At 35.5% G+C, this 26,741-nt stretch overlaps 1 protein-coding gene across 5 annotated transcripts in view; it reads left to right on the forward strand.

The window, feature by feature from the left end:
• P4HA1 (prolyl 4-hydroxylase subunit alpha 1) overlaps positions 1-26,741 on the forward strand; it is a 75,729-nt gene that overhangs the window by 47,147 nt on the left and 1,841 nt on the right. For 4 of the 5 annotated variants that reach the window (XM_057737133.1, XM_057737134.1, XM_057737135.1 and 1 more), the window contains 6 exons: positions 146-216; positions 13,880-13,979; positions 20,287-20,340; positions 22,513-22,578; positions 25,533-25,601; positions 25,980-26,076. In XM_057737133.1, coding sequence (XP_057593116.1) covers positions 146-216; positions 13,880-13,979; positions 20,287-20,340; positions 22,513-22,578; positions 25,533-25,601; positions 25,980-26,076 — 457 coding nt within the window. Of the gene's footprint in view, positions 1-145; positions 217-1,242; positions 1,314-13,879; positions 13,980-20,286; positions 20,341-22,512; positions 22,579-25,532; positions 25,602-25,979; positions 26,077-26,741 lie in introns of all 5 variants that reach the window. The other variant, XM_057737132.1, reaches the window with a different exon arrangement.

Here is a 26,741-nt window from a genome sequence, read left to right on the forward strand (position 1 = left end):
TCAACACAGGTGACTGGAAGTCTGTGGAGTTATTTTCTCTTTTTAGCCTCCTTTGTAAAAATCCCAGAATTCTGACTGATTGGATAAATGTGATTCATTTTTTTTTTGTTTTATAATGCAACTATTTTGATGGTTGGCTTCACAGCTGAGGCGAGCCACCATTTCAAACCCAATAACAGGAGACTTGGAGACGGTACATTACAGAATTAGCAAAAGGTAAGAGATGTGTATGCTGCATATTTTGCCCTCTAATGAGCGTTTTGTACATCCTACAGGAATTATTCATTTAAGGGAAGTAGGTCATTTTCAGTCTCCAGTCAAGTTACCGCCTATTTTTACGCATGGATATACTGCTTTGTGTTTCACAGGTCTTTCCCTTTAACTAGAAGTTCTGTTTTTAATATTTAATTGGCCTTTTATTTTTAGGGAGTTAATATGCTTTGCATCTCTCTTCAGGTTAGGAATCAAATATCCAGGAAATGCCTTTCTATTTGTTTTCTTTTTCCATTTTCTTGCCAAAGATGGGGAGTGGGAAATGCAGCAGCCTGGATTAATCTGGGGTGGTCTTTGTTTATGTAGCTCTCTCATATTCATAAATGCTGCTGTGAATTCACATTATTCTTCATGGTGATTGTATTGGCATTTGTTCATGCATCTTGTAAAATAACATTGTCATTTTGGAGTAATCTGTATTTCTCCTGTTGGAATTTTTATTTTAAAAAACTTGCTGACTTAAAAGTTGGCAATGAAAAGAACAGAGTTATGCTTTAGATCTGTCTTCCAAGTGCTATTACTTATGAGTTTAGTTGCCTTTTACTTTACCAGAGAGATTTAACAACAGTTATAGCTTGGTGAGAGTTTTAAAAAATGAATTTAAAGAGACTACTAATTACTCTTTTGTCAAATAATTTAAAGAACATTAAACTTCTAGATCTGAGAAGCACCTGTGAAACCCAATGCTATAAATCATTTACATACAGCTTCAAATGATTTATTTTTTTAAAAAAAGTGAAAGGACAATCTACAACAAAAATCTGTCAACCCATTTTCTCTTCATTTGGAAGTGGCTTTTCTTATTGCCACCTTTCTAAATGTTTTTGCTGATTTGAAACCATTACCTACCATCCAGACCAATCTGAACCCTTCCAATCACCTGTGGCTTGGCAAAACAAAACAAAACAAACAAAAACCCAAAATTGCCTGCTACGTGAGTAAGTCCTTGTCCTTTCTCTTTTTTTGTAGCTGAGCCGAGCTACAGTACATGACCCTGAGACTGGAAAATTGACCACAGCACAATACAGAGTATCTAAGAGGTAAGGGAGTAATGGGAAGAATTTTAGTCATATTTGGACTATTTTCTTTCTTGAGAATCTAATTTTCATAAAATCCATCATATGGTTTCTAAGACCTAGGCTGTTAGGCATAGGTATTTGATGACAACTGTGCCTGACTTTTCATGATGGACATAGTTATGGAACAGTTAATAGAGATTTTCCAAAGTAACTTACTAGATTTTAAAATACCTGCTGAGATATCCCTAACCCTACCTGATAAGTGAAGTTGTGCACTCAAAGTAAGATAAGTTCCCAATGACTCTTCATAGAACAAGGCCTAATTTGGTCTCTGTAGTAAAGCAAGGGTTTAAAAACCTCTGGGTTACTAAGTAGCTGTAGGTATTGAGAAAATGAATGCCTTGAAGGATTACCTAACAAATCCCCTGCAAGTCAGTTGGTTTCAAATTCTTTGCTTTCAACAATATTTAAGAGAATCTCCTTACGTTACTGGCTGATAGGTCACTGAAACAATTTTTAATAAAAGGTCACTATGTAACTTATAAGTGTATATAACTTATAGGAGCTCACAAAATAAGTGACATTATTTAAATAGAACTTCTTTTCCACACCTACTTACTTATGTAAAGGTTTCTCAGCTCTCATAAAAATGAAAATAGAAGTATCACTGAGCTGAATTTGGTCTCGTAGCAATAAGTAATCATTTTTCACAGATAAAATGCCTAATTGAAAATAACAAAATAAGCTTCATCCCTTTCATTAGGAATATTTTAATGTATTTTCACTTTTTATATTTGATGATGGTTTAATCGTGATCTTTAGATTAATGTAAACTAATTATAATTGTAAAAACCCATTCTAGGAGACTTTTTTTTTTTTAAACAGGCCTTTATATTACAGGAAATTTATATTTTTATCAGTTTACGTAAATGTTTTTGTTGTAGAGAAGTATAATGTGATGAATAAAAAAGACTTATAGTCAAAGAAGTAATCACTCTAGGACAGGGCTTCTCAACCTCAACACTGTTGACATTTTGGATCAGATGATTGTTGTTTGTTGACTGAGCTGAGCCTTGTAGGATGTTTAGCAGTATCTCTAGTGCCCACTGGATGCCAGAAGCACCCTTCATCCCAGTTGTGACAATCAAAAATGCCTTCAGACATTGCCAAATGTCCCCTGGTAGGCAAAATTCCCACCACCATCCCTGGGAACTCCACCTCTTCACTGCTGTTGAGAACCACTGTTTTTGTTTTGTTTTGTTTTGATTAATTAATTATTGGTTGTTTTGGGTCTTTGTTGCTGCTCACAGGCTTTCTCTTGTTGCGGAGCATGGGCTCTAGGTGCATGGGCTTCAGTAGTTGTGGCACTCGGGCTCAGCAGTTATGGCTCGAGGGCTCTAGAGCACAGGCTCAGTAGTTGTTGCACACAGGCTTAGTTGCTTCATGGCATGTGGGATCTTCCCAGACCAGGGCTTGAACCCGTGTCCCTTGCATTGCTATGCAGATTCTTAACCACTGCACCACAAGGGAAGCCCGAGAACCACTGTTTTAAGAATGGAACGAAAATGCAAGTTCAAGGAAAAAAAAAAAAAAAAGAAAAGAATGATGTAAAAAATCCAAGTGTTTAAGAAATGCTTGGGCTTCCTAGGTGGCGCAGTGATTAAGAATCTGTCTGCTGGGCTTCCTAGGTGGAGCAGTGGTTGAGAATCTGCCTGCCAGTGCAGGGGACACAGGTTCAAGCCCTGCTCCAGGAAGATCCCACATGCCATGGAGCAACTAAGCCTGTGCACCACAACTGTTGAGCCTGCACTTTAGAGCCCATGAGCCACAACCACTGAAGCCCATGCGCTTAGAGCCTGTGCTCCGCAACAAGAGAAGCCACTGCAATGTGGAGTCTACGCACCACAACAAAGAGTAGCCCCCACTCACTGCAACTAGAGAAAGCCTGAGTGCGGCAATGAAGACCCAATGCAGCCAATAGATAAATAAATAAACTTATTTTTAAAAAAAAGAAATGCTTCATTTATTTTTTTTTAAAGTGGATGATGGTGGGCTTAAAATCATTTTGGTATTTAGAGTCCACTGGATATATAAAACGAAATCATTTTTCAGAAACTACCACTGTTTTCACTATGACAGAATTAAATCCTTTGAAACACTTATGATGAAAAATTTCATTTGTCAACTAAAAACTGCAAAGGAGTACATAGGGTTTTTGTTTTTTTTTTTTCTTTTTTTTTTTATTATTATTTTTTTGGGGGTACACCAAGTTCAATCATCTGTTTTTATACACATATCCCCAGGAGTACATAGGTTTAAAAAAATTTTTTTTTTTTTAATTTTTGGCTATGTTGAGTCTTGCTTGCTGCGACTGGGCTTTTTCTCTAGTTGTGGCGAGCAGGGGCTACTCTTTGTTGTGGTGCTCAGGTTTCTCAGTGTGGTGGCTTCTCTTGTGGGGCACGGGCTCTAGCCACATGGGCTTCTGTAGTTGTGGTGCATGGGCTCAGTAGTTGTGGCTCAGGCTCTAGAGCACAGGCTCAGTAGTTGTGGCGCATGGGCTTAGTTGCTCCAAGGCATGTAGGATCCTCCCAGACCAGGGTTGAACCTGTGTCCCCTGCATTGGCAGGTGGATTCTTAACCACTGTGCCACCAGGGAAGTCCCAAGTACATAGATTTTAACAACTATTTTAGGAGGCACTCAAAAGAAAATATTGTTGCTCTAGGTCATAGCAAAAGTACTGTAAAGGCTAGACAGAATGCATTGATTCATTTTCTCAATTACTCTTTCTAGGCAAAGCTTTATGTCCTTCATATATTAACCTTCAGCATCCCCACACACATATTTTGGTTTCCTAACTATCTGCCCTATACCAGTACCTGTCCCCTTGGCCCTTATAGAATACATGAAGAAAATTAAATTTCCTATAATGTGATTTTGGTTTCAGTAACACTAATAGAAGGTAAGGATTTGCAGTAACTAATTTGGATAGACATATTGAGCCATGATTTATACTTCTGTGCATTGTAATTAACCCTCATTTTAAGTTAACTAATTTTCCATTTACAGAACCTTATTCGTGTCTTAAAAAATGAACCCCTTATCTATTTTTTTAAAAATAAACTAAGTCCATTATATATCTTATCAGAGATTATTACATGGTTTTAGACATTTTTACTGTCATAAAGCCTAGTAAGTATCAAAAGTCTGCAGATTTGGATGTTTTTAGGAAGCATTTAAAACAAAATGTCATGAACTGAGTGTTTTGGAAGTCATTTTTGGAAATTTTCTATATATACAATGGACCTTTTGACAAATTCAGCTCAGAGTCATTGGACTCTTACCAACAAGTCAAAATAAATTACTCTTGGAAAGGTGATCTACGAACATTTTTTTTCCTTAGGAACTAAATATTTCTAAACATTTTGAACTTATTTTTTAAAATGTTATATTATAGCTCTGAGAAGCAATTTTGTTGCATTTTTCAGAAAGGCACAACCATGCTTTATATTATATATAACAGCAGAAGATATTTAGCCAGTAGCATTAGAAGGCTGAGTAACATCATATAAATTCACCCAGACTTGGCAAGGTATGCAGTGTGGGTGTGTGTTTGTGTTCAAAACCACCTAGTAAAAAGAGAATTCCAGGGACTTCCCAAGGGGCGCAGTGGTTAAGAAGCCACCTGCCAATGCAGGGGACATGGGTTCAATCCCTGGTCCAGGAAGATTCCACATTCCATGGAGCAGCTAAGACCGTGTGCCACAACTACTGAAGCCTGCGCATATAGAGCCCATGCTCTGCAACAGGAGAAGCCACGCACTGAGAAGCCCATGCACCACAACGAAGTGTAACCCCCACTTACCGCAAGTAGAGAAAGCCCGCACACAGCAATGAAGACCCAATGCAGCCAAAACTAAAAATAAACTTATTAAAAAAAAAAAAGAAAGAAAATTCCATAGCACAGTGATTTTCTTTACTTTTAAGGAAAATTGTTCAGCAATGCTTTTTTAAAAAAAATTAATTTATTAATTTTTGTCTGTGTCACATCTTAGTGGCACACGGGATCTTCGTTGAGGCATGCAGGACCTTTTGTTGTGTGCAGGCTCCAGAGTGCGTGGGCTCTGTAGTTTGCAGCACACAGGTTCTCTAGTTGAGGCACAAGCTCAGTAGTTGTGGTGCATGGGCTTAGTTGCACTGTGGCTTGTGGGATCTTAGTTCCCCACACCAGGGATGGAACCCGCGTCTCCTGCATTGCAAGGCAGATTCTTTACTGCTGGACCACCAGAGAAGTCTCTCAGCAACCCTTTTAAAAATGAAATATGTATGTTGAGAGAGGTCTTAACTGTTAAAGGAAGGAATTTGCTCCATAAAATATCTAGTACGTTTCATATTTTAACAAATAAAAAGTCTTTACCATTTTGAAAATTTAATTGCTATTATGTTGAGACATTTTCTACCCGTTCACTGTAAATCTGAATTTTGAAGATTTTACAAGTGAAATAAATGAGTGTTTTGTTTCCTTCATATATTATACCTCTGAAGAAGGCATCTCAAATGCAAATAGCAGAAAGAGTTTATATGTACTGATGTTAATGTGATCCCTTTTACTCTGGGAACATCTGTTATTTTGAAAGAGTTAGAAGGGAATTTCAAATGTCTGTATTTTGAGAAATTTCTAAGTGATCGCATCATCATCTATGGAAGTAAAAATATGTTCCAGTGTTCTAGCAAATAGAATTTTCTTTGGGCCAGGTATGTGTGGAAATACATTATTGTTTAAAAAACAAAGTTTTTATTTACTTTACTATCTGTGAACTTTTGGTAAATCACCTTTGTCTTTCCCAATATTTGAACAAAGAAACCAACAAACCTTAAGATTTACTACAGCTTGTTAATGGAGAAGCTAATAATTTTGGCTAAATCAGAGAAATGGAATTTTAGTTTTTGAGAGTTTGTATGCTTTGAGAAGACAGTTTAGTTTTGTAAGCTTGTAAGTCCAGTTAAAGTAATGTATATAATGAGGTTTGCAAATAAACAGTCTGTTTAGTGTGGTAGAAAAAGCTTCTTTGATTCTGGTGGAATCAGAATCACTTCTTGGAAGTGATTTTATTTTTTTACTTTGAAGTACAGGTTTCCTACAATATATTTTATTATGCTTAAGATTTAGTTACCCCATGTTAATAAGGAGCAAATACAGTGTAAAAAACATATTAATATTTTTACAATGTAGAAGCCAATGCAAATAGCTTTGAATGATTTCAGATAATTTTTTAAATTGGCATAACTTTTATCAACATTCTCTTCTAGCGGGTTGAACAGTGGTTCTCAGATTGAGATAACAGAAATGGATAAATCTATGGTATTATTGTATAATTGCCCCACTAAGAGCTAAAGGGACTGGATAAATTCCCAGTCTAGATGACTAGCCTCTCTTTGTTAACTATCAAGCACTTGGAGAAGAATTATTGAAAGTTTTGCCTTCTGTAACTGGCACTTTGGGCCCTGAATTATCTTTTGTCTTTGTAAAAAAAAATCACATAGTGGTTTTATATTAACAGATTATAAATAGTTAATCTTCACATAGGTTGAATTAGAAGAAGTAGTTTGTGAAACTGTTAAAACTATATTACTGATATTTCCCTTTGGAGGTTTTTATTTTATTTTATTTATGTATTTATTTAGGCTGCACTGGATTTTCGTTGTGGTGAGCGGGCTCTTTGTTGCTGCGCACAGGCTCGCAGGCTTTCTCTAGTCGCAGCGCACGGGGGCTCCTCTCTAGTTGCAGCGTGCAGACTCTCTAGTTGTGAAGCACAGGCTTTAGAGCGCACGGGCTCAGTAGTTGTGGCACACTGGCTTCTCTAGTTGCATGCTGGCTTCTCTGGTTTCAGTGTATGGGCTTAGTTGCCCAGCGGCATTTGGGATCTTAGTTCCCTGACCAGGGATCGAACCCACATCCCCTGCACTGGAAGATGCATTTTTAACCAGTGGACCATCACTGAAGTCCCCTCTTTTGGAGGTTTTATAACAATCTTCAAAACCTCCAAAATCGTGTTGTTCTTTTTACTTGAGCATGCCTTCCTTAGTATTAGAAATATAGTCATGTAGTATGAGATGTTTCTCCTTATTTAAATAAAGCATTCCAGTGATATTTTAAAAAATCATATATTAAAAGAAAAATAGTTTTGTTTTTGTTTTAACAACAGAAACTCATTAGAAATGCAAAAAAAAAATGTTGAAATGTTACTCTGCATGTACAACTTAGCTCTCAGGTTCCTGTCATTAAGACCAAAAGAAATATGATTGGGGTTGTCTAGTTATTAGTGGCCAAAAGGGACACATATAAAATTACCTGGAGGAAAAGTTCTGTTTTTTTCCTGGCACTAAATTGTGTTTTGTGGAAAAAACACTGTATACCTTAGTTGACATTTTCAATTATAATTGTACAAAAGATAAAGAATGTTCTTCAGATGATTTTTTTCCTGTTACAGTAAATGCTATATAACTTTACATTCCAACTCAGTTAAAGCACTGAGTACTAGAAGAATGTTGATTTCTGATTATTTAATTAAATGTAGGAGTAAGACTTCCAGATCCCAAAGAATAGACAGTTAACATATTACAGTATCACTGTCTCTAGTGAATATTTAGCAATGTTAAAATAACGCAGGGCTACTGATAGGTCTATAATAATGTTGCTGAAGACGAATTAGCAGTAATGCTTTAAGGATGGGACTCTAGATGAATAAAATGTTTTAAAGATATGGAGTTCTCCAGCTTAGGAGATTCTTACTATATTTTGGAGAGTTTTTGATATGAAAGTCAAATTAAGTGAAATAACTTCCTATGTAGAACTCATTTTCCTCTCTAGTGACTATAGCAGAACCACTATTAAGATAACAGTTTCTTTTCAAGCTGTAGTTATCAATGACTTCCTGTCATCTGAGGCATAACTGAACAGTTGGTAGAAGTATAAATCACTGAAACTTCTTTGGAGGGCAATTTGACATCATTTATCAAAATGTTAACATCCTCTAGCAGTTCCACACCTAGGAATTTATCCTACAGAGATATTCCTATAAGTATGCAAAGATATACAGAAATTTCTGCTACAATATTGTTTGTAATAGAGAAAAGTTAGAAACAACTTTATTTAACCAGTGCTTTATTGATAGACTTTTGTGGTCAGCTCGGAATGAAAGGTATTTTATTTTAAAAAGAGAAGCAGTAGTTTAAAAAACAACAAGGAATGGAAATGTAAAGTGGTATAGTTGCTGTGAAAACATGCTGGCTGTTCCTCACAAAGTCAGATAGGATTATGATATGATCCTTGAATTCCACTTATAGGTATATACCCCCTCAAAATTGAAAAATTGAAAGGAGGGACCCAAACAGATTACTTATACACCCATGTTCATAACAGCATTATTCACAATAGTCAACAGGTGAAGGCAACCCACGAATCCATTAATGGATGAATGGATAAACAAAATGTGGTATAAACAAATAATGGGCCATCATTCAGCCTTAAAAAGGAGTGAAATTCTGATACATGCTATAACATGGATGAACCTTGAGGACATAATAAGTAAAATAAGCCAGGCACAAAAGGACAAATATTGTATTGATTCTACTTATAGGAGGTACCTAGAATAGGCAAATTCATAAGACAAAAAGTGGATTGGAGGTTACGAGGGACTGGGAGGAGAGGGAAATGGCAAATTATTGTTTTTTTGTTTGTTTTTTTTTGTTTTTGGCCACACCTCACAGCTTGCACGATCTCAGTTCCCCTACCAGGGAGTGAACCTGGGCCACGGCAGTGAAAGCCTGGAATCCTAACCACTAGGCAACCAGGGAACTCTCAAATTATCATTTAATGGGGACAGAGTTTCAGTTTGGGATGAAGTAAAAGTTTTGGAAATAGTGGTGATAGTTCTTCAACTTTGTGAATGTGCTTAACACCGCTTAATTGTACATTTAAAAATGGTTAAAATGGTTAATTTTATGTTGTGTAGTTTTTGCCACAATAATAAAAAAACAATGAGGTAATGCTATGTGTATTGACTAGGAAAGATGTCAAAAGTATTTTCAGGGGAAAAAAGTGTATGTATTAAGGTGGAAGATTGAAGGGTGGATTCCTTTTTTCTTTTTTAATTCTCTCTGCATATTTGTTTATACAGGGGGAAAACTGTTGAGAGGATATATGTCTGTTAATAGTGTTTACCTGTGAGGAGTGGGACTAGGAAAGAGACTTCATATACTTTTGTACTGTTTGAAATTTTTATAAATAAGTATTTCTTTTAAAAATAGCTTTATCAAGATACAATTCATCCATTTGAAGTGTACAGTTCAGTGGCTTTTATTATATTCAGAGAATTGTGTGTCCATCACAGTGAATTTTAGAACATTTTCATTACCCCAAAGAGAAATTCTACACTCCTTAGCTGTAACCACCCAATCCTTAATCCCCTCCCTGCCCTAGCCCTAGGCAACCACTAATGTACTTTCTGTCCTATGGATTTGCCTGTTCTGGATATTTTGTCTAAATGGAATCATATAATATGTGACCTTTAGTGTCTGGCTTCTTTCACTTAGCATGTTTTCAAGATATGGCTGAACAGTATTCTTTGTTTCGATATGCCACATTTTATCTGTCTTATCTGTTGATAGATATTTGGGTTATTTCTACTTTTTGGCTATTATGAATAATGCTGCTCTGAAATTCATGTCTTTTGAAGCACAAAAGTTTATTTTGATGATGTCCTGTCTGTTTTTGTTGTTGTTGCTTGTACTTTTGAGGTCATAGCTAAACCGCTGTCTAAAGTTACAAAGATATATGCTCATATTTTTTTTTCTAGAAGTTTTGTAATTTTAGCTCTTATATTTAGGTCTTTAATCCCTTCTGAGTTAATTTTTTTAGCATGGTGTGAGGTGCAGGGGTCCATCTTTTCTTTTACATGTGGTTATCCAGTGTCCCAGAACCATTTGTTGAATATAACAAGCATTTCTTGCTTTTGTAATTTTAAAACTATAAAAAAGATTGGAATTATAATTTGCTAGAATGGCAAAAGTGAAGGTGTTTTTCTTGATAACAGACTACAGGCTGAAGTAAGCAAGGAAAAGATTAAAGGTAAAAAGGGAGGCAATAACTGCTGGAGTAAGGCCTATGGAAAGGGTAGATTCAGGAGCATAGATAGAAGCTCCAGCTTCTGAAAGCCTGAGGGACACTGCTTATACCAAAGTACAAGAGAAAAAGGTAAGAATAGATGCTTAAGAATTGGCAGTGGCAGGGAAGAAAGTTCACGATGTCAGAAAACAGGTTCTCTGTGGGTGATAAATTCCAGGATGAAATAGGAACAGTTACTTTTTAAAAAATTATTTATTTATTTATTGGCTGCATTGGGTCTTCGTTGCTGCGCATGGGCTTTCTCTAGTTGTGACAGACCAGGGGCTATTCTTCTTTGCGGTGCTCAGGCTTCTCATTGTGGTGGCTTCTCTTGTTGCAGAGCATGGGCTCTAGGCACGTGGGATTTAGTAGTTGCAGCAGGCGGGCTTGGTAGTTGTGGCTCGCAGGCTCTAGAGCTCAGGCTCAGTAGTTGTGGTGCACAGGCTTAGTTGCTCCACAGCATGTGGGATCTTCCCAGACTAGGGATCGAACCTGTGTGCCCTGCACTGGCACTGAGCCACCAGAGAAGTCCTTGTCCTGGTTCAGTCTAATAGCATGTCATGTCAATTTAAAAACTTTGCAGAGCAGGTCTTCAGATAGTTAGATGTTTTCAGGAGCTGATTTTATGAGCCCGACCCTTGCATCTCCTCATATCTAGAAAAGCACTAAATCCCTACATGGTGACATCTGTTCCTCATGACTAGCAGAAACCCTCTAGAAAAATATGTGTTTGATTGCATGTACTTTTCCTTTACTAAGATTACATACATACTGATCTTCCCCTCCACCTCTCTGCAACAGTTTCTCAGAGCTATCTGGCATGCTGTGTCCCGGGCTGCAGTCCTCATTTTGCCCCAAATAAAGCTTAACTCATAACTTTCCAAAAAAAATTAGTTAATTAAAAAAAATAAAATATATATATATAAAAAATAAAAACTTCCTCCTCCTCCTTCCTCTTACTGCTCCCCCCCCCCCAAAAAAAAGGGAAGCCTTGACCTGGTCTGGCATGGGGAGGAGTCAAGGAAGGCTTCTCTGAAGAAGAGATGACTAAAGTGATAATCCAAAGCCTGAAATGTGCAAAGTAAAAAAGAATATTCTGGGTAGAGAGGTGAGCATGTGCAGTAGCCTTAGGGCAAGAAGAAACATGAAGAAGTGCTGCTGGGGCACTGGGAGAAAGGCAAAATACAGTGTTAGAGGCGGTAAGGGAGACCAGGATCGAACATCAAGAGAGACTAAAGGAATACCTAGAGAATGAATGAGTGAGGAGGAGAGTTTCAAGGGTGAACATTGCGAAATGTTATTAAAAGAGCAAATACTATAAGAATTGGAAAATCTTGTTAGATTTCATAGCACAGTAGGGTTATTGGGTGATATTAGCAAGAGCAGTTTTGATGGAGTGATAGGGACTAAAGTTAGATTGGAATGGATTGCGAAGTGAGGAGTCAGTGAAAAGGTTGACTTAAAGATGGGGGAGAGAGAAGTTGGTAGCTGAAGAGAGAAAGAAGAGAGAGGAAGAATTGAGGGAAAGAACTTTAAATTTTTGCTTATTTATTTAATGGGAGAGTTTTAAATCCCATTAAAAGCCGTGGGAGGAATTACTGAGAAGGCATGTTGATTATATGAAAGAGAAGGGCTAATTAATGATTTATAGTTCCTGAAATGGCAGGAGATAATAGACTCTCAGTCAGAGGATTGGCCTTAGATAATGGAAAGAAATCTCTTGGAACTGGAATGAATTAGAATGAACTATGTATAAGGAACAGACTGTATGGTTTTTATTTTATCAGCACAGTAGGAGATATGTAATCCGCTGAGTGAAGGGGTAGTCGAGGTGGGTTGGGGTTCAGAATAGAGGCAGGAGTAAGAGTAAGGCCCATTTGGAGTTACTGTTCATGAATTTTTAATGGAACATATCTACCCTATTTCATGACTCTGCAGTAGGATTTGGTGATACAGGTATAAGCTTGGAGAAAAGAAATTCATTCAGGATTGTATTTTTGCCAGACAGTTGAATTCAGGCTTTTATCAAGAATGCTGTTGAGGGAATTCCCTGACGATCCAGTGGTTAGGACTCCAGGCTTCCACCGCAGGGGGCACAAGTTTGATCCCTGATTGGGGAACTAAGATCCTGCAAGGGCCAAGGAAAGGAAAGGAAAAAGCAAAAAAAAGAATGCTGTTGTAATGATGGACCAAAGCTTGATGAGAGAAGTGAAGAAAGAAAAAGTCTGATAGACTGGGAAAAAACATATGTACAGTAGAGAGTTGAATTTTGTGGTGCCATTTTACTGAGCTATAGTTCCCATACCATAAAATTCACCCTTTAACATATACAATTCAATGGTTTTTAGTCTTTTTAACTGTGCAGTCATCACCATTATCCAATTCTAGAACATTTTCACCACCCCCAAAGGAAATCCTGTACCCATTAAGAGTCATGCCTTAATTCCCCCTTCCCCTGGCAACTGCTAATCGACTTTCTGTATTGATTTGCCTGTTCTGGACATTTCATATAAATGGAATCATAATGTATGACCTTTCGTATCTGACTTATCTTTCTTAACATAATGGTTTCAAGGTTCATCCATGTTGTGGCATGTATCAGTATTTCCTTTACATGACACAATAATCCATCTTATGGCTGTATCACATTTTATGTATCTGTCCATCAGTTGATAGACATTTGTATTATTTCCACTTTTTGGCCATTATTAATAATGCTACTGTGAACATTTTGTGTATAGGTTTTGGTATGAACACACATTTTAATTTCTCTTGGGTATATACCTAGGAGTGGAATTGCTAGGTCATATAGCAACTCTGTGTTTAACGATTTGAGGAACTGCCAAAATGTTTTCCGAAGTGGCTGTACCATTTTACATTCCTACCAGCAATATATGAGGGCTCTAATTTTTTTACATCATCACCAACACTTTTTATTGTTCATCTTTTTGCTTATAGCCATCCTACTGGGTGTGTTGGGTACCTTTTAAAAACTTTTTATTTATGCAAGTAATACATGAATTTTTTTCTTATAAATATTAGCATTATATAAATCAGGCTAAAACCCCTATGACCTCCACCCTGGCCAGTTCCTATACCTTACCTAGAAGGAACAGTTGTTTTCAGTTTGATGTGTATTTTTCCAGAATTTAAAAAAAAAATTCTCAGTGTATACAGTCCTATATAGCCTTCTTACATTAATCCATCTGTTTTCATAAAAATTCTGTAATAAATGATACTAGTTTTTTCCCTTTCCAACCTCTAATCTCATTAGTAAAAAAAACATATCAAAGAAGCAAATCAGCTAAATGCCTATACATAAAGCCTTAATGTCCTGTATATTATGGCTTTTAAAATGACAGCTATTAGTCTTCATGTATTGAAACTTTATCAGTAAAACTAATATGTCGTTCTTGTTTTTAGTGCCTGGCTCTCTGGCTATGAAAACCCTGTGGTGTCTCGAATTAACATGCGAATACAAGATCTAACAGGACTAGATGTCTCCACAGCAGAGGAATTACAGGTAGATAATCACATTATCCTTACATTTCTTCAAAAGATGCTTCAGATGAGATTTTCTATCACTGTCCAGGCACTACTCAATTTGCATGATACTTTGAGACTGTAAAGTTGAATATATAAGCTGAAACCATGTACAGTGATCTTAATAATCAGTGGGTAAAATTACAATTGTTCTGTGACCTTTAAAATTTTTTATCAAAACATTAAAAACTCTTTACTGTTAAGTATAAACTTAGAAGGAAATGGAAAATATGTAACACTAATATTTATTAAGTACACTTTTTTTTTCATTCCTAGGCCTGTCAGGTAGCCATGGCAGTTCTACCGTTTTATTTTTTTCTGTCTTCTATTAAGAAGTAATTCACATACCATAAAATTTACCCTGGTTTTAATACTCACATGATTACAGTCATCACTGCTATTTTCATCATCCCAAAAGAAACCCCATTTAAGTAGTCACTCACCATTCCCCCTCCCTAGTGCCCCTGGCAACTGCTTCTCTACTTTCTGTTGTGAATTTGTCTATTCTAGATATTTTGTATAAATGGACTAATACAATGTATGGCCTAGTGTATCTGGCTTATTTCAGTTAACAGTGTTTTTAAGGTATATCCATGGTAACATGTATCAGCACTTTATTCTTTTTCCTGGCTGAATAATATTCTCCTTTTTGCACACACCACATTTTATTTATCAGTTGAAGGATATTTGGGTTGTTTCCACTCTTTGGCTATTATGAGTAATCCTATGAACATTTGTCTACAAATTTTTGTACAAACATCATTTAAATTTCTCTTGGGTATATACCTACATATGGAATTGCTGGGTCATGTGGTAACTTTAGTATCTGAGGAATTGCCAAACTGTTTTCCAGAATGGCTACACAATTTTACAATCCCATTGGCAGTGTATGAGGGTTCCATTTTCTTCACAGCCTTGCCAGCTCTTGTTCAGTTTTTTTATTAAGGTTATTCTGATATGTTTGAAGTTCTATCTCATGGTTTTTATTTTCATTTCCCTGATGGCTCATGATCTTTTTATGAGCTCATTGGCCATTTTTATATCTTAGAAAAAATTTCTATTCAAATCCTTTGCCTATTTTTCACTTGGGCTTTTTTTTTAATTATTGACTTGTAAGTTTTGTTCATACGTTCTGAATACTGGACCAGTATTAGGTATATATGGTTTGCAAATATTTTCTCCCATTCTGTGGGGTATCTTTCACTTTCTTGATGGTGTCCTTTGGCAAAAAATTTTTAATTTCTATGAAGTCTGATTTTTTTTTGGTTGCTTGTGCTTAAGGTGTCTAAGAAACCATTGCCTAATCCAAGGACACAAAGATTTACACCTGTGGTTTTCTGTATAGTTTTTATGGTTTTATTTCTTACATTCAGGTCTTTGGTCCATTTTGAGTCAATTTTTGTATATGGTATAAGGTAGAGGTCCAGCTTTGTTCTTTTCATGTGGTTATGTAGCCCATTGTCCCAGCATCATTTGTTGAAAACTAGTCTTCCTTATTGAATTGTCTCAGTAATTTAAAATATTAGAAATATTGAGGATTACAGTGTTTTCTTTGTAAACACTTATCAAGAATAGTTTCCTTCTTCTCATTGTGACACTTATGATACAGAGTGAGCATCTTTTCTCTTCCTTTGTAAATTGTCATACTTCTAAGTTTGGATAAGCTTTGAATGTTTTATCCTTTGTGCTTTTAATATTGTCAAATGTCTCTGAGGAATCTTTTATTGGTGGTTTTTTCCAGTCACTTCCTCTAAGACATCTTCATCCTTTTCATCATGATCACTTTCCTTATGTTAATGTTTACCTTCACCAGATTCCTCTGACTGCATATCTAGAGTTTCTCAGATAGCAAAAGTTGGAAGCATTTTCCTTGTCAGCCTTTTCTTCTGTATCTCCATTTAAGTTTGATTGCAGTGTGGGGGTCAGCATGAGTTTTTTGTTTGTTTGTTTATTGTTTTTTAATATTGGAGTATAGCTGATTTACAGTGTTGTGTGTTGGTTTCAGGTGTACAGCAAAGTGATTTATATATCTATTCTTTTTGGGATTCTTTCCCCATATAGTTTATTACAAAGTATCAAGTAGAGTTCCCTGTGCTATACAGTAGGTCCTTATTAGTTATCTATTTTATATATAGTAGTGTGTATATGTTAATCCTAAGCTCCTAATTTATGCCCCCCTCCCAAACCGTTCCCCTTTGGTAACCATAAGTTTGTTTTTGAAGTCTGCAAGTTTGTTTCTGTTTTGTAAATGAGTTCATTTATATCATTTTTTTAGATTCCACATATAAGTGATTGTATATGTTTGTCTTTCTCTGACTTACTACACTTAGTATGACAGTCTCTAGATCCATCCATGTTGCTGCAAGTGGCATTATTTCATTCTTTTTTATGGCTAAGTAATGTTCCATTGATGTATGTACCATATCTTCTTTATCTGTTCCTCTGTCAGTGGACATTTAGGTTGCTTCCTAAATGTCTTGACTGTTGTAAATAGTGCTGCAGTGAACATTGGGGTGCATGTATCTTTTCAAATTATGGTTCTCTTTGGATATATGCCCAGGAGTGGGATTGCTGGCTCATATAGTAGCTTTAGATTTTTAAGGAACCTCCATATTGTTCTCCATAGTGGCTGTACCAATTTACATTCCCACCAACAGCATAGGAGGATTCCCTTTTCTGCACACTCTGTCCAGCATTTATTGTTTGTAGACTTTTTGATGATGGCCATTCTAACCAGTGTGAAGTGATACCTCATTGTAGTTTTGAGTTGCATTTCCCTAATTAGTGATGTTGAGCATCTTTTCATATGCTTTTTGGCCATCTGTATGTCTTCTTTGGAGAAATGTCTATTTAGATCTTCTGCCCATTTTTTTGATAGGGTGGTTTGTTTTTTTGATATTGAGCTTTATGAGCTGTTTGTATATTTTGGAGATTAATCCCATGTCAATCAAATCATTTGCAAATATTTTCTCCCATTCTGTAGGCTGTCTTTTCGTTTTGTTTATGGTTTCCTTTGCTGTGCAAAAGCTTTTAAGTTTAATTAGGTCCAAAAGATACTGCTGCAATTTATGTCAAAGAGTGTTCTGCCTGTGTTTTCCTCTTAGAGTTCTATAGTATCCAGTCTTACATTTAGGTCTTTAATCCATTTTATTTTTGTGTATGGTGTTAGAGAATGTCCTACTTTCATTCTTTTACATGTAGCTGTCCAGTTTCCCCAGTACCACTTATTGAAGAGACTGTCTTTTCTCCATTGTATATTCTTGCTTATTTGTTGTAGATTAATTGACTGTAGGTTCATGGGTTTATTTCTGGGCTTTGTGTCCTGTTCCACTGAGCTATAAGTCTGTCTCTTTACCATACTGTTTTGATTACTGTAGCTTTAAGTATAGTCTTAAGTCATGGAGCCTGATTCCTCCAGCTCCGTTTTTCTTTCTCAAGATTGCTTTGGCTATTTGGGGTCTTAAGCGTTTCCATACCAATTGCAAAATTTTCTGTTGCAGATCTGCAGAAATGCCATTGGTAATTTGATAGGGATTGCATTGAATCTGTAGGTTACCTTGGGTAGTATAGTCATTAAAAAAAAATATTTATGTATTTATTTATTTTGGCTGTGCCAGGTCTTACTTGCAGCATGCATGCAGGATCTAGTTCCCCCATCAGGGATGGAATCCAGGCCCCCTGCACTGGGGGCATGGAGTCTTACCCGCTGGACCACTAGGGAAGTCCCTGTAGTATAGTCATTTTGACAAGACTGATTCTTCCAATCCAAGAACATGGTATGTCTTTCCATTTGTTTATGTCATCTTTGAAATTTCTTTCATCAGTATCTTAATAGTTTTCAGAGTACAAGTGTTTTGTCTCTATAGGTAGGTTTATTCCTAGCTATTTTATTCTTTTTGATGTGATGGTAAATGGGATTGTTTCCTTCATTTCTCCCTCTGATCTTTCATTGTTAGTGTATAGAAATGCAAGAGATTTCTGTGTGTTAATTGTGTATCCTGCAACTTTACCGAATTTATTGATTCTGGTGGCATTTTTAGGATTTTCTGTGTATAGTATCATGTCATCTGCAAACAGTGACAGTTTTACTTCTTTTCCAATTTGAATTCCTTTTATTTCTTTTTCTTCTCTGATTGACTTTGTTAGGACTTCCAAAACTGTTATATAAAAGTAGCAAGAGTGGACATCCTTGTCTTGTTCCTGATCTTAGAGGAAATGCTTTCAGCTTTTCACCATTGAGTATGATGTTAGCTGTAGGTTTGTCATATATGGTCTTTATTATGTTGAGGTAGTTTCCCTCTGTGCCCACTTTCTGGAGCATTTTTAACCAGAAATGGGTGTAGAATTTTGTCAAAAGCTTTTTCTGCATCTGTTGAGATGATCCTATGGTTCTTATTCTTTAGTTTGTTAATGTGGTGTATCACACTGATTTATTTGTGGATATTGAAAAATCCTTGCATTGCTGGGATAAATCCCACTTGGTGTATGATCCTTTTAATGTGTTGTTGGATTCGGTTTGCTAGTATTTTGTTGAGGATTTTTGCATCTAGGTTCATCAGTAATATTGGCCTGTAATTTTCCTTTTTTGTGGTGTCTTTGTCTGGTTTTGGTATCACAGTGATGGTGACCTCATAGAATAAGTTTGGGAGTGTTCCTTCCTCTGCAGTTTATTGGAATAGTTTCAGAGTATAGGTGTTAACCTTTCTCTAAATGTTTGATAGAATTTGCCTGTGAAGCCATCTGCTCCTGGACTTTTCTTTCTTGAGAGTTTTTAAATCACAGTTTCTATTGGAGTGCTTGTGGTTGTTCTGTTCATGTTTTCTTTCATCCTGGCTCAGTTTGGGGAGATTGTACATTTCTAAGAATGTGTCCATTTCTTCTAGGTTGTCCATTTTATTGGCATATAGTTGCTTGTGGTAGTGTCTTACGATCCTTTGTATTTCTGTGGTGACTGTTCTAACTTCTTTTTCATTTCTAATTTAATTGATTTGAGGCTTCTCCCTTGTTTTCTTGATGAGTCTGGCTAAAGGGTTTATCAATTTTGTTTATCTTTTCAGAGAACCAACTTTTAGTTTCATTGATCTTTTCTGTTTTCTTTATCTCTGTTTCATTTATTTCTGCTCTGCTCTTTATGACTTCTTTCCTGCTGCTAACTTTGGATTTTGTTCGTTTTTCTTGCTCTGGTTGCTTTAGGTGTAAAGGTTAGGTTATTTGGGACTTTTCTTATTTCTTGAGGTAAGATTGTATTGCTATAAACGTCCCTCTTGGAACCTCTTTTGCTGTGTCCCATAGGTTTTGGATTATTATGTTTTCTTTGTCTCTAGGTATTTTTTTAATTTTCTCTTTGAAGGTATCAAGGAAGGTATAATTATCCTTATTTTACAAATAAGAAAACTGAGATTGTATCCAAAGTTACATGTACTGTATTATAACTAATAAGTCTGGAACTTGAATTCAGACCAAGTATTTTTCTTACTTCCTTTTGCGGTTTCACACTGAGACATTGTCACATCCAAATGAAGTTGTCAGGGCCTTCCAACAGGAATAATTAAGTTGGTGTTAACTTCTTCCCTTTATTACCTAAGTAGGGGAAAAAAATATGTAGGAAAGGGGATTTCATTAAAGTAGATTGGGAGTTTGCCAGCATTTTGGGCTTTGGAAAACAGGAGTCTTTTTTTTTTCTTAATTTTATTTATTTTATTTTTTTATTTATTGGCTGTGTTGGGTCTTCATTGCTGTGCGTGGGCTTTCACTAGTTGTGGTGAGCAGGGGCTACTCTTTGTCTGGGTGCTCTGGCTTCTCATTGCAGTGGCTTCTCTTATTGCAGAGCACCAGCTCTAGGTGTGCAGTCTTCAGTAGTTGTGGCATGTGGGCTCAGTAGAGCGCAGGCTCAGTAATTGTGGCACATGGGCTTAGTTGCTCCACGGCATGTGGGATCTTCCCAGACCAGGTCTTGAACCCATGTCCCCTGCATTGGCAGGTAGATTCTTAAGCACCGATTCACCAGGGAAGCCCAAAACATGAGTCTTGATTTAAATTCCCAAGGAAAGTATACTGTGAAAACTAATAATAAAAATCTTGAAATTTTAATTCTAAAATAGCATGTAGTAGCTATCCTTAGTTTTTCCTCCTTGGTTTCTTAGGAACTCTCATTGATTTAAAAAAATGCTTTGCTTCTCGTTTATTTAGAAGTATCTAACCATGATATATGAGGCCAAAATGGGACTCATAGATTTTTTTGAATAGTAATCTTGATCTTTCATTCATGCTTTGTTTCTCTCCTTCAGGTAGCAAATTATGGAGTTGGAGGACAGTACGAACCCCATTTTGATTTTGCACGGGTAAGTAAAAAAAAATGGAGAATGTAAGAGTTCCACTGAAACTTAGGCATGCCATGTTAATTCTCTCCTTTTAGTATTAAAAATTTATAGCTTATTTGGAATTTGTGGAAGCATGGTGGAATAGATACACTGTAAAGCCTTTTCAACAGTAAAAAAAAAAAAAAAAACCACCTAGAAACATGGTGATAGAATTTAGGGTACTTTTAAATGCATTGCTGAGCCTTGAAGAAAGCAGAGGAAATTCTCAAAGGGAAACTGAACAGAGAAAACCTGGATACTAAAATTAGAGAGTTAAAGGGAGCAAAAAAGCTGAGGCTGGAGGCATGTACCTCCAGAAATCTAGAGCTTTGGGGATTAAACAGCTCTGTGAGAGGATCTGCCATAGTGTAGGTACTGACCTGAGATCCCTGCATAAAACCTAAATCTCCAAAAGGATTACACCTTCAGAGAAAGAAAGGATGGCCTAGAAAATCATCTGCTTTGAGTCAAGACTCTTGAGGAGAGTTTCCTCTCACATCCTGGCTGGAGTATGATGTGTTATGGGGAGCTTCTTCTGGCAATTTGAAAGCATAGGCCTACCTACAGATATAGATACCCCAGATGTTGGATACTTCAATTATCAGATACAGAATATAAAATAACTATATAATATTTTAAAAATAAAAGAGGATAAAAATTAATAAATTCTCAAAATGATTTAACATATTTGAACAACAAACAGAAGCTTTAGGTCGAAAAAATGTTGAAATTTAAAATTTAGTGGATAAGTTACACGTGAGAGACAGCTGAAGTGAATTAGTGAATTGGCCAGTAAATCTGAAAAAGTTACATTTTGAAAGATAGGCAGATAAAAAATATAAAATAGATACAGTGACTGGAGAATAAATAATATTAAAGCAGTTTGTTAAAAAGCTGTTCTTGCCCAAGTACTCTTGCTTAAGATTAATAAATATTTAACCTTTTAAATAAAAGTTAAAGAAGTAATTTTAATATATTGAGCTATAAATTATGTCATTACCAAGGCTTAATTTAAGCTTTATCATAACTACATGAATTCTAAGGAATATACCAAGTATTCTAATAAACTTCTTGATCTATTACCATTTTTAATAAGAGTATATTCCTTGGAAAGAAAACACAGTCTATATGGTGTTATATTCCTTGACTGGCTTAATCTGAGAATCCTAGACTCTTTTCTGTGTAGGCCAGCAAAGAATATACTTTTAGTTTCTTATTTTTTTTACTTTCAATTACTGAAAAATGTCTGAGGATCTTGGATGATGTGATGAAAGACTATTGTTTAAATCCTGACACTAATGTAAACTAAATTTTTTTTCTTAGCTTTTTATTTTGAAATAATTATAGAATTCTAGAAAGTTTCCCAAAAAATTTACAGGGAGATCCCATGCACCCTTCACTCAGCCCTTTTCAGTATTAACATCTTGCATAACTATAGTACACTGTCAAAACCAGAAAATTGGCATTGGCACAAGCCATAGAGCTTATTCATATTTCACCAGTTATACTTGCACTCGTGTGTGTGTGTGAATTCTCCAGCCAGATTAAAGTACAAAGCAAGTATACCTAAATTAAAGTGCAAGACAACCCAAAAGACAGTCAAGAATAGTAGCAGTGAACATTTGAATGGATCATGAGTTCAAAGTAAATCTCATGGTAAATTTTTTTTACCCACAGAGAATTGACTTAGTGAATGTAGCTAAGAGACTCTCATGTCTTGCTTTTTCAGAAGCTAAAACTATAGGTGTTAGTTTTTAAAATAATCCGTGGACAGTAGATACTGGTTCTCATTATATAGGCTAACAAATCTGTTTTTTCCCCCGAATGGTCTTATCAAAAATATTCAGGGACTTCCCTGGCAGTCTAGTCGTTAAGACTCTATGCTTCCACTGCAGGGGACACAGGTTTGATCCCTGATGGGGGAACTAGGATCTTGCATGCCTCACGGTGCAGCCTTAACAAAAGTTCAGTGTATTAGTTGAATCAACAACCAACAAGTATTTGATTGCCTGTTGTATATAGTGCACTGGACATTATAAAGGAAACTTTTGGGGTGGTTTTTAGCATACCATTCAGCATATTACTGATGTTTAGTTGCCACTGGAAATTTTGCATTACTGAATTTTACACCACTGAATTGTGTTTTATTCACAGAAAGATGAGCCAGATGCTTTCAAAGAGCTGGGGACAGGAAATAGAATTGCTACCTGGCTATTTTATGTAAGTTTTAGCTAAAATTTTCATTTGAAGTTGGGACTTGGTCACATTACTGATTTATTTTGATGTGTTCAGATGTTTGTTCTGTTTAGCTCTTATTTAACATGCTAGTTTAACGTTTTTTACAACTGAGTAAAGGAAGTTAAGGAATTTTTCTGCATTTATAACTTTTTCAGATTGTACCTATTACAACCAAAAGAAAGTTAAAGTTACATCTATTCCCACTACTTGGAGACAATCATTATTTTGCAGTATGGACTGTTCAGTCATCTATAATGTATATATACATATCTCTGTGTATTTGTAGGAATTTATGTATATATATACATTATCTTAAAATAAAGTTTTATTTTGTATTAATTGATAAATATATCAGAAAAGTGTACAAATCATAAGTATAATAATGATAAAATTTCATAAAGTGAATACATCTAGCATAATCAGCACCAAATCAAGAAATAGTACATTACAGCACTCTAGAAGCCCATTCCTCAAGGGTAACCATTCTCACATTGTTTATTAGTTTCAAAATTTTTTTAAATTGTTTATATATTTATACATATAGAAAAAATTAAGCTTTGCTCATAACATTTGCCCTAGTTATCTTATTGCTGCATAACAAATCACGCCAAACTGAATGGTTTAAAGTAACAATTTGATTTTTATCTTTCACGGTTGTGAAGTTGATTGGGTTTCATTCATGGTTCTTGCCCTGGATCACTATATACAACATTTGCAGTCAGATGATGGCTGGCACTGGGGTCACCTTGAAGGCTAAGGTTGAGGCTGGCCGTTGGCCAGAATACCAACATGTGGCCTGGGCTTCCTCATAGCATGGTGACTGGATTCTAAGAGCAAGTATCCCCCAAAAGGCAATACGTGACATTTTTATTAGCCATGTTTGGAAGTCAAATAGTGTCACTTCTGCTGTATTTTACTAATGGAGGCAATTGCAGAGGTCTGCCATGGTTCAAGAGGGAAGGAACATAGACCCCACCACTCAAGAAGGATGTCAATGTAAAAAGAACATATAAAACAGGACATATTGGGATATATTAGATTTGGCAAATATAACCTCCTGAAATGTTGTAATCTTTGTTAACTTTAAAAGATGTACTTTATATCAATTAATTTTATTTCATTGTTATTTCTATCCCCTACCCTCATTTGATTTATGTGAAATGGCATCTCTTTTTGCTACCTGTTGTATCTCACTCCCTACCAAAATCCGTGTCTCTCTACTCAGTCTGTTTTCTTTCTTTCTTGTTCCCGGCCACCTTTCATGTTTGTTTTTTGCCTGATTTCTTCCATTCTTCTTTCCTTCCTTTTTTTTAATACTATACCTCTCTCCCTATATCCAACCCACCTTCTCTCTCTCCTGATTTCTCTCTTCATCCCTCCCTTCTTTCCTCTCACAACTCCATCTTGTCTGAGAAAAGATCTAAGATACTATAAAAAAGGATTACAATTTAAAAGGGATTTAAGATTAAAAAATGATTTAAGATGTATAAGAAATTAAAAATGAGAATTCTCACAAAGGGCAAACCAGGAGAGAAGTTGGTAACATTATGTAAAAATTCATGATGCGAAGTCTTTGTATCCTCTCTAGAGATGAGATCTATAGACATGCACTAATTTATATCCTACTTTTAAGTGTGATATGTTTGTCAGACTTTTGATCTGTACATCTTAACAGATTACCAGTTATTGTGGTTTTAATTTGCATTTGTCTTATTAGAGAGGTTGAGCATCTTTCCAGATGTTTAAAAACCATTAAGCATTTGGTTTTGGCTGTATTTGTTCCATAAAAGCAAAGAAATACAAGAAAATTGATGCTATATTATTTGGTCCAGTATCCATAAGTGTTGGATTATTTGTGACTATTAGACTATATATTACATAATTATGTCCCACTTTAGTTATATATAGCATTTTTATTAGATTAGTATTCATTTTTTTCCATTATTTGAATGTTGTTCCCAGATGGGCCACATAGTACAACTTTTAAATTTCTCCAAAGTTAATTTCTTTATTGCTTAAGAGCTATTAGCTGTTTGATATTGATTATATATTTATCATGGTAAAATACACTTCTTTGTATCAATCAATGCCTTTAACTTTAAACTATGTTTGATATTAAGATGAAACTCTGTTTTCTTTGGTACAGTATTTGCCTATAAATCATTTGTTTTAGATGTGACTCTTGGATATAGCATATGGTTGGATTTTGCTTTGTAATACAATATTAGTCTGTCTCTACATTCTACTTTCGTTTTTGAAAAAAATCTTCACTTACATGATCTGTGTTTCCTTTGCCTCATTTTGTGCATGTGCTTCTTCAGTTAATTTGGAAAGTTTGTGTTTTTATTCTAGTTTACCTTTAAGAATATAACTTTATAAATCTTTCATTCTTCTAATTTTTAGTTAATATGTGTTGATACCCAACATGAGAAATGACAAAACTGGCTTTAGGTTGTTATTTTTCTCTTGGTGTTTATTTATATTTTGTTTGAATTCATGTATTTAAATATTTATTGAATACCTACTATTTTGAGGTACTATTCTAGACACTAAAGCTCGGCCATAAACAAAAGAGGTGAAAATTCCTGCCCCCCATGGATATTCTAGTGCTATAGAATACATATTTATATCCCTGTGTTACTTGATTTGTCAGTTTTAAATCATCTTTTTTTACCTCTGGCTATAAAAAATATAGCTATCCAAAATTATACCCCAGTCTCCCTTGCTGACTTTCTTTCCTTTGCTTTTATATATGTATGTAAATGTAAACAGCATCTTGTTTTTTAAAAACTGAATAGCATGCACAAACCCCTCATTGTAAGTAAAAGTCCAGATATACTCATTCTAGTATTCAGCATCATATCTACCTCACAGTGGCATGTTTAACTTTATTCTACCAGCACTTTTGATAATACTCTCTCATCTCTTATTATTAGATGAGTGATGTGTCAGCAGGAGGAGCCACTGTTTTTCCTGAAGTAGGAGCTAGTGTTTGGCCCAAAAAGGTAAGGACTACATTATCTCTAGGGAAAATTTTAGGTATTTTTATTGTACAATTTACCCTGAGTACCTAGAGGTATGAACAACCAGGGATTAGTATTTAGAAGTTTTCATTTCTAAAATGGGTTCCATACGATACTTGCTATTGTTAAGATGTGTTAGCTTTGGCACATGCACTTTTTTGTTAAGCAGCTCTGTGATATTTATGTTTTCATGTGATCACCAGAATTTTGTAGATTGTACCATACTTTTAGAATTATATTAGAGGAAGATATAGCACTGCCATAGAGGATTATTTCCACAGAACAGAGGAGAATTTAATTACTATAAAAAGCGATAACCTGACACTTTATTTGGGGATAATTTTGTGTTTTTCTCTGTAGGGAACTGCTGTTTTCTGGTATAATCTGTTTGCCAGTGGAGAAGGAGATTATAGTACACGGCATGCAGCCTGTCCAGTGCTAGTTGGAAACAAATGGGGTAAATACTGCCTATATTCTCTGAGTAGAATTTGTGATTTTGGTCTCTTATGAGATTATTATAATTTACATCTTAAAAGAAAATGAAAAAAAAACTGCTGACAGATTTGCCTAATATGACTTTAACACTGAAAGTGATTCAACCAGGCAAGTTTCTGATCTTAATATAAATTTTCTTTCAACAGATCAGATTTTTTATGACATTGTTAACACTATTTCCACTTGTTATTCTAAGAAACATTGATTCAAAGTTGAACTAGACCATATCTTCCTCCCTCAGGGTTCACAATTGTCTCAGACACATTAACAGATAAATTATAGTTTAGTAGGTAGATACTATACAAAGATGTAGACAGTAACTACTTACATTTAGAAAGGCTTCTTCAAAGTTTAATTTTTCTGTTTGGTCTTGGAAATAGAGCAGTAATTTTCCAGGCATGTTAGGGACCAGGGCCAGGAATCATATGAGGCCAGAGAGGTACTCTGAAGGTCATGCAAGTATAGGACTGGCCACATTACAAAAAAAAGAAAAAAGAAAGAAATGGGTAAAATTATTTTAATATAGATTTATTTAACCCATATATTTATTTCAGTATGTGTCACTAGGCCACATTTCAAGTGCTTAGTAGCTACATGTATCTGGAGGCTGCTGTATTGGACATAGCA

Source organism: Hippopotamus amphibius, chromosome 5 (genome assembly GCF_030028045.1).
Source record: "Hippopotamus amphibius kiboko isolate mHipAmp2 chromosome 5, mHipAmp2.hap2, whole genome shotgun sequence".
Classification (NCBI taxonomy): domain Eukaryota; kingdom Metazoa; phylum Chordata; class Mammalia; order Artiodactyla; family Hippopotamidae; genus Hippopotamus; species Hippopotamus amphibius.